The sequence below is a fragment of the Trachemys scripta genome, chromosome 1, assembly GCF_013100865.1.
Source record: "Trachemys scripta elegans isolate TJP31775 chromosome 1, CAS_Tse_1.0, whole genome shotgun sequence".
NCBI classification, from domain to species: Eukaryota; Metazoa; Chordata; order Testudines; family Emydidae; genus Trachemys; species Trachemys scripta.
The window spans coordinates 240,086,082-240,099,067 of record NC_048298.1 but is presented as its reverse complement, the minus strand read 5'-3'; the positions used below and the strand labels follow the sequence as shown (position 1 = coordinate 240,099,067).

General features: G+C 36.2%; 1 protein-coding gene across 8 annotated transcripts in view; it reads left to right on the top strand.

Moving 5' to 3' along the window:
- ARHGEF7 (Rho guanine nucleotide exchange factor 7) overlaps positions 1–7,203 on the top strand; it is a 202,310-nt gene extending 195,107 nt beyond the window's left edge. For 3 of the 8 annotated variants that reach the window (XM_034758145.1, XM_034758150.1, XM_034758153.1), the window contains 3 exons: positions 1,787–1,886; positions 2,469–2,523; positions 6,402–7,203. In XM_034758145.1, the coding sequence (XP_034614036.1) occupies positions 1,787–1,886; positions 2,469–2,523; positions 6,402–6,524 (278 nt within the window). In that variant the 3' untranslated portion in view covers positions 6,525–7,203. The other 5 variants (XM_034758151.1, XM_034758149.1, XM_034758147.1 and 2 more) reach the window with 2 other exon arrangements.
- The last annotated feature ends 5,783 nt before the right edge of the window (positions 7,204–12,986 follow it).

Sequence of the window (12,986 nt, the reverse complement as noted above, 5' to 3'; positions counted from 1 at the left end):
TAATTTTTGCGTCAGTCAAAATTATGATGGACAATGCCAGTACAGAAATTTCTTTCACCACATACGCAGAGCTCTGCTGTGCCTATGTTTCAAGTCACTCCTTCCTTGCAAAATTATGATTTTTCTCATTGTACAACAGCATGAGTTCATTTTAAAACAGTATTTGACCCTTTTTTATTATATAGGATTTACGGTTGTTTAGGACCAGATTCTGCTCTCAGATCCTTTCCTCATGATCGTTATTGTATAGAGATGTGAATCTACTGTTAGATCCTCAGTGCCTGCCGAAGGACTGTTCCCACTGATTTAACTGATTGCCATCATTTACTGAAAAGTAGTTTGAGCTTTTCTGTATCACTAAGCAGGGGTCTATTTTTCTCCTGTTGGCTTATTTGTCCTCAGAACATATGACAGCAGTGGTTTGATAGTTAATGTCTTTCATTGGGCTCACGTTCTTCAACATGATTTGCCCTGTGTTTAGAGATTACAGCATTTTGTTACCATCTGTGAAGCAAAGGCAACATTATAATGAAGCAGCTGGTCATCAAGAATGAACAAATTTCCACTAACAGAAGTGCTCCCCATAATACACATTTATTGGGTGTAAACTGAAATCATGCTAAAATTAATACATTCCTGGTTAGAGGAAGACCATGATAATAAACTGGTAAATGAGTGGGCATTGTCTGTAATTTCATAGTTGACATTTTGGGTAAATATACAACAGCTCCAAAGCTTTATCAGCTTTATTTAACTAAACATGTAGTTCTAAACAAATGCTTAGGAAGCATTTTATTTACAAACCTTTTTGAAAAATGCTAGTAATTTGTTGCAGCCTAATTAACTATCATTTCTAGAACAGTTTGCTTCGTGAAAGACACATGCCTTCAAACTGTTCAGAGCCACCTGTTTCACAATTTACACTAATTATCTTAGAGATACATCATTTTGGAATGATAATAAAAATGTTCATGGTAAAATGGTGCTGGAGGAGATGTGTTTTGAGATTGTTGTGAAATCATTTTTTCTCTTATAGTTTACGGTTTTTATATTTTTTTTAACTGTGTACTTTGTATAATGATTTTAATAATGTAATTTGGTAATTTATATGAGTAAAAAGCACCATCTTTTATTTATTTATATATATATGATGTTATTTGTAAACTTCTCAGATGTATAAAGAATAGCTTGTTTTCTGGAAAAAAAATTTCAAATCTTTTTATTTTTTCTTGCTACTCCCACTCCTGTGTGATTGATTTCATTTGTGCCCTGAAACTGCAATTTCAACATTTGATCTCACTGTCACTGCTTCTCTCTATTGGCTTTGCTGGAGTTACTCTTGATTTATACTGTTGTAAATAAGTTCAGAATTAGCCCTAAAGGCTTGACTGCAATTTGTTTATATACACACATAATACTCTAATTTACCTCACTGCGGCGAATCCATACGAGTCTTACAAATTCAAAGAGACAGATATTTTACTATGCCTTGATCTCTGGACAGCATCACCACTGACAACACCGGGGAGTTCCACCACCAACAAAAATGAAAAAAATGAGTCAGATTTTTTTTTTTTTTTTTAATTCCAGAGTCTACAGAAAAACATTGTTAAAGAAGTAAAGGATATAAGTCAATAGCTGTGTGTTCATGAGACAAACAATTTAAAGCAAATACTTGGTTCATAAAAGTGTGTCATACATTATAAAGATGAAACAATAATCTCTTGAAAGTCCTCTGGTGTTGTTTGCATGTTATTCATTCTGTAATTTTTTTTTTTTGTAATAGGTTCCCGTAAAGAGTCTGCTCCCCAAGTATTGCTTCCAGAGGAAGAGAAAATTATTGTAGAAGAAACAAAAAGCAATGGTCAGACTGTGATCGAAGAAAAGTAAGAAAATGTCTAAATTTAAAACAGTAAATTTCACACTTGCACAAAAGTAATTTGTGTGATATACTTGGCTATGAAGTTTATTCTGTTTATTCTGTAGCAATAGGTTTAACAGCAATAGTGATATAGTGGAGGTTTTTTTGCTGGTTAATCATGACGTACGCTACAGCTGAAAATTGATCCATTTTGTTGCTGAATGATATAGTCTTTCCTTTAGTGTCGACTTGCAGGCTTCTTTCTAACTGTATATTTATTATTTATTTTACAGTGTATATAACTTAATTTACTAGGCATGCATGGTGTTTCAGACACAAATAAAATGACATCAATTATACTAGATGTTACAAATAGGATGACAGGTCCTTTTTCTAAGGAGTTTACCTGGCTGGTTTCTGTCTTGAATGTATAACATTACACAAAGGGTTGGGGAAGTATTAGGAGCTAGCTGGCTCTTTTGCTTCATGATTTTTCATGTGTTGAATTTTATTGCATGGTATTTAATGCCTTTTAATAATATATAAATCTGTTAATCCATTTACACTTTATGAAACGATTGTAATAGATCTTAATCTTCTATTTTAGAAGCCTTGTTGACACAGTATATGCATTAAAGGATGAAGTACAGGAATTAAGACAGGTTGGTAAATAATGCATACTGTATTTTATCAACACTTATGGATGGCGGGGGAGTGTGCAGATTGTACGTTGTAGTTGCAGCAAATAATTATTAAAGTTAGTAGGATTAAGTTTTTTTTCAGTAGCAGGGTTAGGGCTAGATTCAGAATCTTCAGTTTTTAGTCCAAAAAAGGAGATCTCTATCCCTGTTGAATTTTAAAAAAATGTAGTTTAGAAACTGAGGGAAGATAATACAAAACAAAAACATAAACCCAGGAGAAAGGAGTTAGATATATTATCTCCGTGAGTTGACTGAGTGAAACGTGCCCTGTTTTCAAACTGCAGCAATTTGTGACATATTAGGCAGCAATTTAAAATACTATAAAAGTTTACCAACTGAAAAATAGAAAAAAAACAAAGATATTGGTACTGAGACTATAATAACTTCAGTGATTTAAATATGTCTGATTCTATTTAGGCCTTTATCTCTCCTCTCCCCCCCCCCCACCTCCCGCAGTACTTGAGCACTTCCTTTTGATCAATTCTTATATCTTCTCATTTCAGGAGATGAAGAGCCACTTTACCTTACTTTCCCTCACTTATTGTCATGTGACCGCTATTCAAAAATTATTCATGCCACAAGTTAGCTCAGATATTATTTTATCACATAGGTGAGACATCTTGCAGAATTCCCCTTGAGAAACTAGCATGGAACTTGCAACTAGAGCTGTCTAAATAACTGATTTTTGTTTGTTTGTTTGCTGGCCATTCAAAAAATAAAAAGAAAATTAAAATTAGTTTTGGGTCAATCCAAAATCTAAAATTTTTCAAAATTTTCAGTGATCCAAACAGTTGAAAAAATTTAAGGTTAAACAAAATACTTGATTTGATCTGAAACAAAATGTTTGGTTTCTTTATTGAGCTTTAAACCTTTTAATAATAAAATTGAAGTAAATTTCTAAACAAAAAACCATTTAGAATAAAAATGTTTAATTTAGTAAATGTCAAAAGGAAATGTATTTATTTTTTCCCCAGAATTTTTGGGGAAGGTTTCTACCCCCAAAATTTGGCAAATTGAACATGAATTCGCAAAATGTTTTGATCGATCTGAATCTGCAATTTTTTTGGCCAAAAAAAAATTTAAAACAGAAAGTTTCAGACAAAATTTCACCCAAGTATACTTGCAGGTGCTTTCTTTCAGTGCAGGTCCACATTTTCAGTGCTTCACCTACAGGTAAGAAGGCATATGGAAGCTTAATAAGAACGGAAAGGCTGGTACAGAATAAAGTCTGTTTAGACCTGGGGAGGCCCTGATCTGTGATTGGGGCCCTAACCTGCTACAACAGTCTGAGTACTAAATAATACCCACAGCTTAAGCAGACCACTCACTTGCTTTAGCCCTTTGCTGAAACAAGGCTTTTAATTGTGTACACATTCCTTATATAGCAGATAACCCAAGTTAGCACTGATCTTGATTGTATTACTGGAATGTTCATGTAGATGTATTTATATCTGTTGTGTACCTGCCATGGTCCTTGGACTGTTCCAATCCTCCTCTCTGTAACTTACGAGTCAGCCCACACTTTCAAGGTTACAAGGTCTTTTATTGTTTGGGGTAACAATAAATCTGTGGGTTCTTAAAAAATCTTGATTGGCTGTGCCTACCTAAAGGAAGATAGATGTATAAAAAAAGTATTGCAAGTATATGCTTATAATTTTCTGGTCATTCTCAAGAATCAAATACTGGCAATCTATCTTTGCTAGACTCTAATGGATAGAACTGTCTACGTCAGACCTGTGCACTTACTTAAAGCCATAGTTGCCCTTCTGCTACCACTTCCTAGGAGGGCCTGGTGCAATTTATCTGGTCTCCTAGTCAGACACATTTTCACTGGAGCTGTTAAAAATGTAACCAACACACAGAACCAGTTCTATTTGAGAAGTCCCAACTGTTGTTCTCTGCTGCTGCACATCTGCATTCCTTAATGTACAGGTGGGTAAAAAGCCATTAAATTAGCCCCTTTTCCCTATATGTAAATTAGTCAAGTGATCTTCGCTTCCAGAGCTAGAGACTATTAGATAAAATCTCCCTTCTGGTGTACCACAAAACAGGTTTTTAACCTAGCTGATTCAATTATATACATATAAATATGAATCTGCATTCTCTGTCTCTCTCAAAATTTTTGTTCCAGAACAAATGAAATAGTCACATACCATATGCCCCCATAAATATCACAATTGCTGTGTAAAATAAAATGGGGGTGTGTGTGTGTTGATTTCAACATATAAAGAATGCCTATCCCAGGCTCTAGGTACCTTTGATGGACCATTAAAGATACAATTAAATTAAGACAAAAACATCAAAAGTAAACTCTGCATCTTCACCTGATGTCACCCCTGTACCCCAGGCCTCTCCAAATAGATGGACTTTTTAGGTAGTCTAATGGTTAACAAATCTGGCCTATTTCTGAGTAATGGGGGAGTGAATTCCAAAGTCAAGGGGCCCACATGGAAAACACCCTGCTAATGTTTTCCTCTCTCACACACCATGGGAGTTCCCTTGAAGGCCCCTACTGTGGCAATGTCACTTAGGGAGAGGGGTGATCTCTAAGCTAGGCAAGTCCCAGGCAACATAGGGCTTTGTACTAGGTAGGAATCAAGAATTTAAACTTCATCTGGAAACCCACAGGCAGCCAATGTGGATTCCAGACCACAGGTTTCATGTACTCATGGTGAGGTATACCACTTAAGAAGTGGGTGCCACCCTCCTTACCACCTTCGGTTTCTAAGCTATTTCAGATCATAGCACCAAGTAGAGCATACTACTTATAGTCCAATCTTGAAGTGACAAAAGATAGAAGTGTGGTCTGTGTCTGAGAGAAAAGATTTCACTCCCAACCTGATGCAGATGGGGAAAAAAAGCAGTTACTGCTCACTGCCACTATATAATCATCTGAAAGATGCTGAGAATATAGTGAGATGTCCAGATTGCAAATCTGAATGACAAACAGCAGATACGCACCATCATTCTTGGGGGCTTTAATGTAATCCTTGTTGTATCCTCTGGTTGCTTCCCCCAGCCCCTACCAATATCAGTCTCCACTGGGTTGAATAATGTAAGCATTAGCGTTGTTCAGTTGGTAGCACCCTTACTTATGGCCCCAAAGGTTGTGGGTTGAAGTTTCAAACACAGGGTAAAATGTTGGGACTTGGACTCACAATCAAGTGGTGAAACTGCAATTAGAGGAGCTGTCTTTCAGATAATACCTCAGTCCTCTTTGTTTGACTGATGGTTGTCTAGCTGGAAGTGAAGTCACAGAGCATGTGTCAGAAAGAATAATAGTTAATATCAGTGTCCTGACCAATAAAGCAATTTAGATTTCCCAGTAAAGCAAATTAAAGCTTGTGTGTGCTCTACAGTAGTGTTTAGGTTTGTGAAACTTATTTCAGTGTGTATTTCAGTGTAAAGAAGTTTGAAATACCAGAAGGCATAAGTGGTTCTTACAAGTTTTTTCATTCTAATTCTTTTATTTCATTCTCTTTCTATTTTATTACAAATATATTCCTTAGTAGTTATTTATGTGCTTAAACTCTCTCAAGGGACTTGAAAACTATTTTCCATTTGTGACTTGTTTCCAATAACAACTATGTATGAGAGAGAGAAGCATTTTAGTTTCCATTAGGCATTTCTGTTTCACTGTACCAAGTAATTGTGTAAGTAACTTTTGAATATTGAATAAGTATAACACAAAATAGCTGCATCAGGCAGCAAAATCTGTAACAGACTTTTATTTAAAAGAACCCTCACTGCCCTTCAATTAGCAGCATGCATTTTGGTGAGGAAAGATCAGTTTGCTGTTGAAAAAAGTTACCATAAACTATTTGTCCTCTGTTTGACAGGATAACAAAAAGATGAAGAAATCTTTAGAAGAAGAGCAAAGAGCTCGCAAGGACCTGGAAAAGCTTGTTAGGAAAGTGTTAAAGAATATGAATGATCCTTCTTGGGATGAAACCAATTTATAACTAATTTACCATTGTTTGTTTCTTTCTATTGAAAGACCAGTTGTCAAATCACGCTGGGAAGCCTTCTGACTAGTCAGTGTTGCTTCAAGAGCACTACAAAGCAGGATTTAACTGGATCTAGTGATTTTTTTTGCTTGTAACGTATACAAACAAGTCAGACCTTTCAACTGAAGCAGTCTATAAGTGTGGAGACCCTGGATCCTGAACTTTACAAAACTTAATTTGTTTTCATCTAAATTACCTCATTTTGCAGAATGTGCAGCAGCTGACTAAAAGTCCATGTTTTTCAGTGGCTTTTTAATTAAATATATATATTTTTCTTGTAAATATCTGTAATTTTGAATGCCTACGTGATTGATGTATCAGGGCTGATACAATGTTATACCGTACTTTTTCCCCATTATTATAATTGTCACAAGTTTTAGAAATAACAGTACACTCTCACCTCAGAAAGATCAGAGTTCTTTGATGCTGTGTTTGGATCATTTGTAGGTTTGTTTCAAATTACCCTCCTCATATCACATGCACAAATCTACAAAACCTATTTTTTCTTATTGACCAATGTATTTAAATCATTTAATTAACATTATTTATGTCTGTGCAAACATTTAAACACAGTTTTAAATGCTTTTTCAGTATTAAATCAAAAAAAGATACAATAAATTGTGGATTGACACCATTTTTTGTTTCATTCTAATGGCCCCATGACATATTTATTTACACTTGTTTGGCGCACTAATATACAACACTATTTTGGCCAATTAAAGACTGATGTGCTTGCTTGCTTTTTTATGACTGATTCTTAGGTGTTTATGTACTACATTTTCTATAGTTGTGCATGTACTTTAACTTACACTGGCTGATAATTTCAAAAAAAAAATCCTAATCTCGATTTTTGTGAATAAAAATACTATTTATTTTATGGTCACGATAATCAAACAAACTAAATATCTAGTTATGCATAGGCCACTCAGGTTAGGCCAGCCTAATTCTGTTCTTCCTTTAGTAGGCAGGGTATTTTTATTCCGAACACCCTCAGTGGAAGAATAGACTATCTGTCCCCATCCCCTTCTCTTATCACATGTAAAACAATATTGTTTCCATCGCAGCATGAATAAACAAAAGCAAATTTAGAAATAAGGGTTTGTGTTTACAATTGGCCTTTTTGTGGCATCTGTTATACTAAAGTGTGTTTTGTAATTTGTGGCTCTGGCAGATTGGAAGCTCGGCAATGCATACAGTGGGCACCACTAAAAACATTCAGCCCGTAGGTTTTGTGACTGCAATAACTGCAGTGGCTTCCTAGATTTAGAATAGAAGACACTACGGAACTGCAGCTGGTGCCCTCTTTAAGGCTCTTATTCAAAGCTCATTGAAGTTAATAGTAAGACTCCCATTGACTTCAATAAGCTTTGGATCAAGCACGAGGAGACACAAATTTCTGCTCTGCTTTAGTCATTAAATTAGAGGAAAGAGGTGTAGCCTCCTCTCAAGTGATCTGTTCCAGCTCTCTCTGTTCTTTTTTTCAGTGGACAGCAGCCAGAAATGGAGGTATAGCGTAATCACCTGTATATCAAGTTCAAGCACTGGCTTTATCATTGTTATAAAAAAGGCCTTAACCTTTACTCAAGTTGTTCCATGACTTCAGTGGTACTTATTGTAGCCCTGATTCAGCAAAGCACTTAAGCATGTGCTGAATTTTAAGCTTGGACTTAAGTCCCATTGACTTCAAACTGAAGTACACGCTTAAAGTCTTTGTTGAAGCAGAGCCCAAATGAAGGCAAATAGAATTAATTTGTTTCTTGTTACGTTTATTACTCATTAATATTTTTATCTGATAAACCATTTTAAAAGTAGAATGGATGCTATTTCTCACAATTTTTCATAGGGCTCATGCACTGTTATGTCCCATTTTAGCAAGATGACTGTTAGAGTTTGCTCTGAAAAGTCCATTTTATCTACAAACTTCATTTTTCATATACAGTTTTCAATTAATCTGTGAAAAGTGAATTTTCAAATTGCTTGGCCGAGAAAAATGGATGGAGATTCTTTTAACAATAGATAGTTTAAAAATATCGTCACTTAACAATACAGGGGATTAAATTAATAGCTTGGGAACCTAATGTTAGGGATCTAAATGGACATGTAGATCCCAAGTGACCATTTTAGACATCTAAATATATTTTTAGGCACTTAATTCCATTTGCTCACATTTGAAAATTGATCCCCTGTCCCATATTCTTAAAGGAACAGATTGAGAAAAAGTTAAAGCATTCAGGTGTGTTCGAGATTTTTAGATATTTTCCCAAAGGCTCACTACTAATTACAATGTCTTATCTTGAAATGATTTCCTGTTGCTGAATTCAAACCAAAATGTTGGGCTGATATACTTAATTAGTCTTTTGTTTAGCAGAATTTATATCATTACTTAAAAAAGAGTAAGCTAAGTAATGCTAAACATCACAAATTCATCACGTTTTTTCCTGAATTTAGATTTGGGAATAGCAATGCGATTTGCGTTTTGTTCAGGTATGCTGAAGTTGTAAAGTTCAGGCATCGAAATCCAAGTGACTTACTCAGCCTTTATTTTAGTGTGAATTTTAATTTTCTGTTGAGTACCCGTGAAAAGACATTCCAGAGGAAAGACAAAAGGAAGACATTTAATCTAGCAGTATCTAGCAAATTTTAACTCAGGAACAACTTCCATCATAACATGATCTTATTTTACATTGTATTGTAAAGAGTAGCATTGCTGTGTAAATTTGCTGACAGTACATGTGAGATCTAATGATGATTTTTACTTTAACAGTACCCCCATACTGGTATCTTACTGAATATGCCTTTGATATTCGAATTAAGCAGTTAATATGATCATGATTTAATGACTGGTTGTTCAAAATAAATTGGGATGAGGAAATTGGTATTAAAAAACAAGAACAAAAGGCTAATACAATATGTTGATTTTTGTCCTTAGCTCTACAACAGAGAGCAAGATCAGGGTTCTGGGAACCAATAAATGTCTAGATAACTTTTTTCTTCTAAAATTTGTTATACTGTATAAAGATTGTACATTTCACTGTGTGACCTTCTGAATTGTTGGGAACTTTATATACGCATGGATAAATGGGGCACTGTTATTTAACTTATTAAAGGGTTGTTTCTTTGCTCTCATCGTTTAGGGATGAGGAGGGGAAGCCATTTCTTATCCTATAGATGTGAAGCACTTTCAGTTCTAAACTGTTCAAAAATGTAGCATAACATTACTGTGTACTTAAAATGATGTATGTGCTTGTTTGTTTCACCATGTCATGACATCTTAAAAATTAAACAACTGACTGCCTTTGTATAAACCTTCTTTATGCCAATCATTTAAGGAATCTAGGGTATCCATTTACAATAATTGTGCAGAAATTCAACCATAGTCTAGGTCACAGATAATGTCCTGATACTGACTACTATAATTTTTATATCACTTTGTTGTAATTAATGATTTTTCCCCCCACACCATGAAGAGTTAAATTTCATCTAGTGTGTGATGTATGATTTTAATATGAAGGAAAACTTTTTAACTTTCTTACTGCCTTTATTGATATACATTTTCATAAAATATAATTTCAGATATTTGTATATAATTCAGTCTGCTATCTTGAAAAAAATACCTTTGCATGGTGTTTATATTGACAGAAAATAAAACCTTGATATCACAAGAAAGCAGGAGAAATGGAAAGAGAGGACAATAGAAAACTGGGGAAAAGATAATATGATATGTAATGATTATACAAATGGCAGCTCCCTAATCCTTGGTCCACTAGATGAAGAACACAGAAAAGAGATGAAGTGTGGGTATTTAAGGAAGAAGAATGGTCTTACAGACATATTGGGAAAATAGGTAACCAGAATAGAACAGAAAAGATGTCATTCTACTTGATGATTCAGCTGCAAGAAGAATGGACAGGAGCAGTCAGTTAGTGATCTGACTTCCAGGAGCCAAGATTAGAATTGATAATTTCATCAGCTCCAGGGTGGAATCTACCCAGTATGTGCCCACATGAACTAATACAAGCTGGACAAAATGATGGAAGAAATCAAATAAGTTAAATAAAATTTAAGGGAAGCAAAACTATCTTCACATGTAATATTCTTAGGATTCTTACAGTCCAGGTAAAAGACAAGGAAGAATAAGAATTGTGTTAGATGAGTTGCTGGATGGAGAGAAAGAAAGAATGTAGGGATGGAGGGTTTGGATTCACAGAACATTGGTCAGTTCAGTGAGTGAGAAGTAGGAGTGAGGCCTGTTTTGGATTAGAATGGTCTTCAGCATGGAAAGCCAATTTTAAGAATTCTCAACTTGCCATTGTGAGACAAGGATACAAGATAACAAACAAGAGGGCCTACTTGGTAGGTCCATCATAAACTAAATGTATTGGGATATTTTTCATACCAAGAACATCAGAACTGTTTTGCACAATCTGTCTGGGATAGGGCAGGGAAAAGTGTGAGTGATTATTTAATTATCAAAGGTTGGAACTAACTTCAATTTTTTACCTTTCCTTGGACACCCCCAAAACAAACCAGTCTTTCTGAAGTTTCACTGGAGGCATCTAATCCCAGGGAAGCTTTCCTAGGAAGTATAGTGAAAAATAAAAAAAGAATTTAAAAGTTAGTGTTATTAAATTTGTGCCTGAAGTTCACTTTAATTTTTTTTCCTTTCTGGCTTGTCCTAACTTCAGAAATGACTTGTCCTACCAACTCCAAGCATATTTTGTTGCAGAGAAGTGCCTTTCCACCTTCTTTTTAATTGGGGGTGGGGTGGGTGTGAGGTGGGCAAGTCTCAAAAATAAACAGTATACAAAACCTTACACAAAGGCCCCAGTCTGTTACATGTTTTACTTCTGAGACTCCATGCATTAACTCAAATTGGACTACTTGCATGAGTAAAGTTAGTCCTGTATGTTTGCAGTATTAGGACCTAAGGTAGGCATAGAAGGGATTAACTAGGTGCTTGTTACCATAGGGGTATAAATAGAAAACTCAGCAAGGATAGAGATGGGATCCTGAAGAAAAGTGGAAATGTTCTCCTTCCCCAACCTAGCCAAACCAATATAAACTTGGAAACTGGCCACCTTGCTCTTTGTTTAATGGATTTTGATGCAATTATTAAACATTTCTCAGCCATCCTTAGAATTCCTCTCAATTTATAGTTTGTCCAAGAAGCTGAAGTTCATGTTTCATAAATTTGTGAAATGAATTTTCTGAACATTTTTGAGCATTTAATGAATATTTAGATTTGACACGTGTTAGTCTTTTACTAAGCACTTTTCCAAATGCTTGGGAGCAGTTTGCAGGGATGTGACTATAGATAGCTGGAAGAAACAGCTGCTACCCCAAAACATGCATGTCATTCATAAGTTTACAGTCTTATCAGTACTGTGGGAAAATACATTGTTGAATAGGGGGAGCATAAGGAGCTGGGGAATATGGCAATGAAGGGGGGATTTGGAGGGCCAAAGAGGAGGTTGGGGGAACATGGAGATAAGGTGAAGTTGAGTGGTTGTAGGGACGGGACTTGGGGTGGCTATGTTGAGCATGGAGTTGGGGGAAGGGAAATTTAAAGGGGCTGGTGGAGAGGCTGGAATTTTGTATCCTGCTACCAGCACGGAGCTGGAACACCAGCCTCTGACCTAGGATAGAATGGCTTGTTAGTGAGCAGGGACAGCTGAGAAAAGGACACACTTCTGTTTTGCTGGTGGGTGTTGAGGCAGCTTCCTCAGCGTAGAGGACTCTAACTACTCAAGTTTGTGTGTGACCCTGAAGGTGCTGCCCTGTTCTCCTGGCTCACCTGACTCCCCAATCATTGCTTGAGCTCTGCTGCCTCCTGACCCTGGAGTTCAGATGAGAAGACGGCTGCTTCTCTCTAGAGAGGCCTCTTCTGGGCGGGGTCATCAGACTCTGGAATTGAGCATGAGAGTGGCTGATTATGAGGGTACCAAAGTGACCTGAAATAAACAGAGAGAATGAGTGATGGGACTGGGGTCAGAAAATGCTTGGTGAGAGGGTTGCAGAGGTGATCCCCGAAATGTGTAGACAGCAAGCAGTGAAGAAATATTGAAAGCCAATTCAAGGTGAATTTAATTTGTAATTGGAGCTGGTTGGGAAGTCTTCAAAAAATGTTTAATTGGAAAACTTTGAGGGAATCTTCTGGTTTGGGGAAAACTTTTGTTGAAAGAAGTTTCTCAGGTCCAGGCTGGAATGGCTGGTCAAAACCAGAGAGAGCAAGCCAGTAACAGCCAATTGCTTCTTTGTCGGGGCCTGACCTGTGATGTGAGAGACCCAGGTCCTAGTCCATGGTCTGCCTGATTTGAGACTTGAACTGGCGTGTCTGTTGGCTAATCTGGGATCTTGCTCTGAAATAATGTCAATTTTCATGGGACACAAAAGTCATTTCCTGCCCAGCTGTATTGG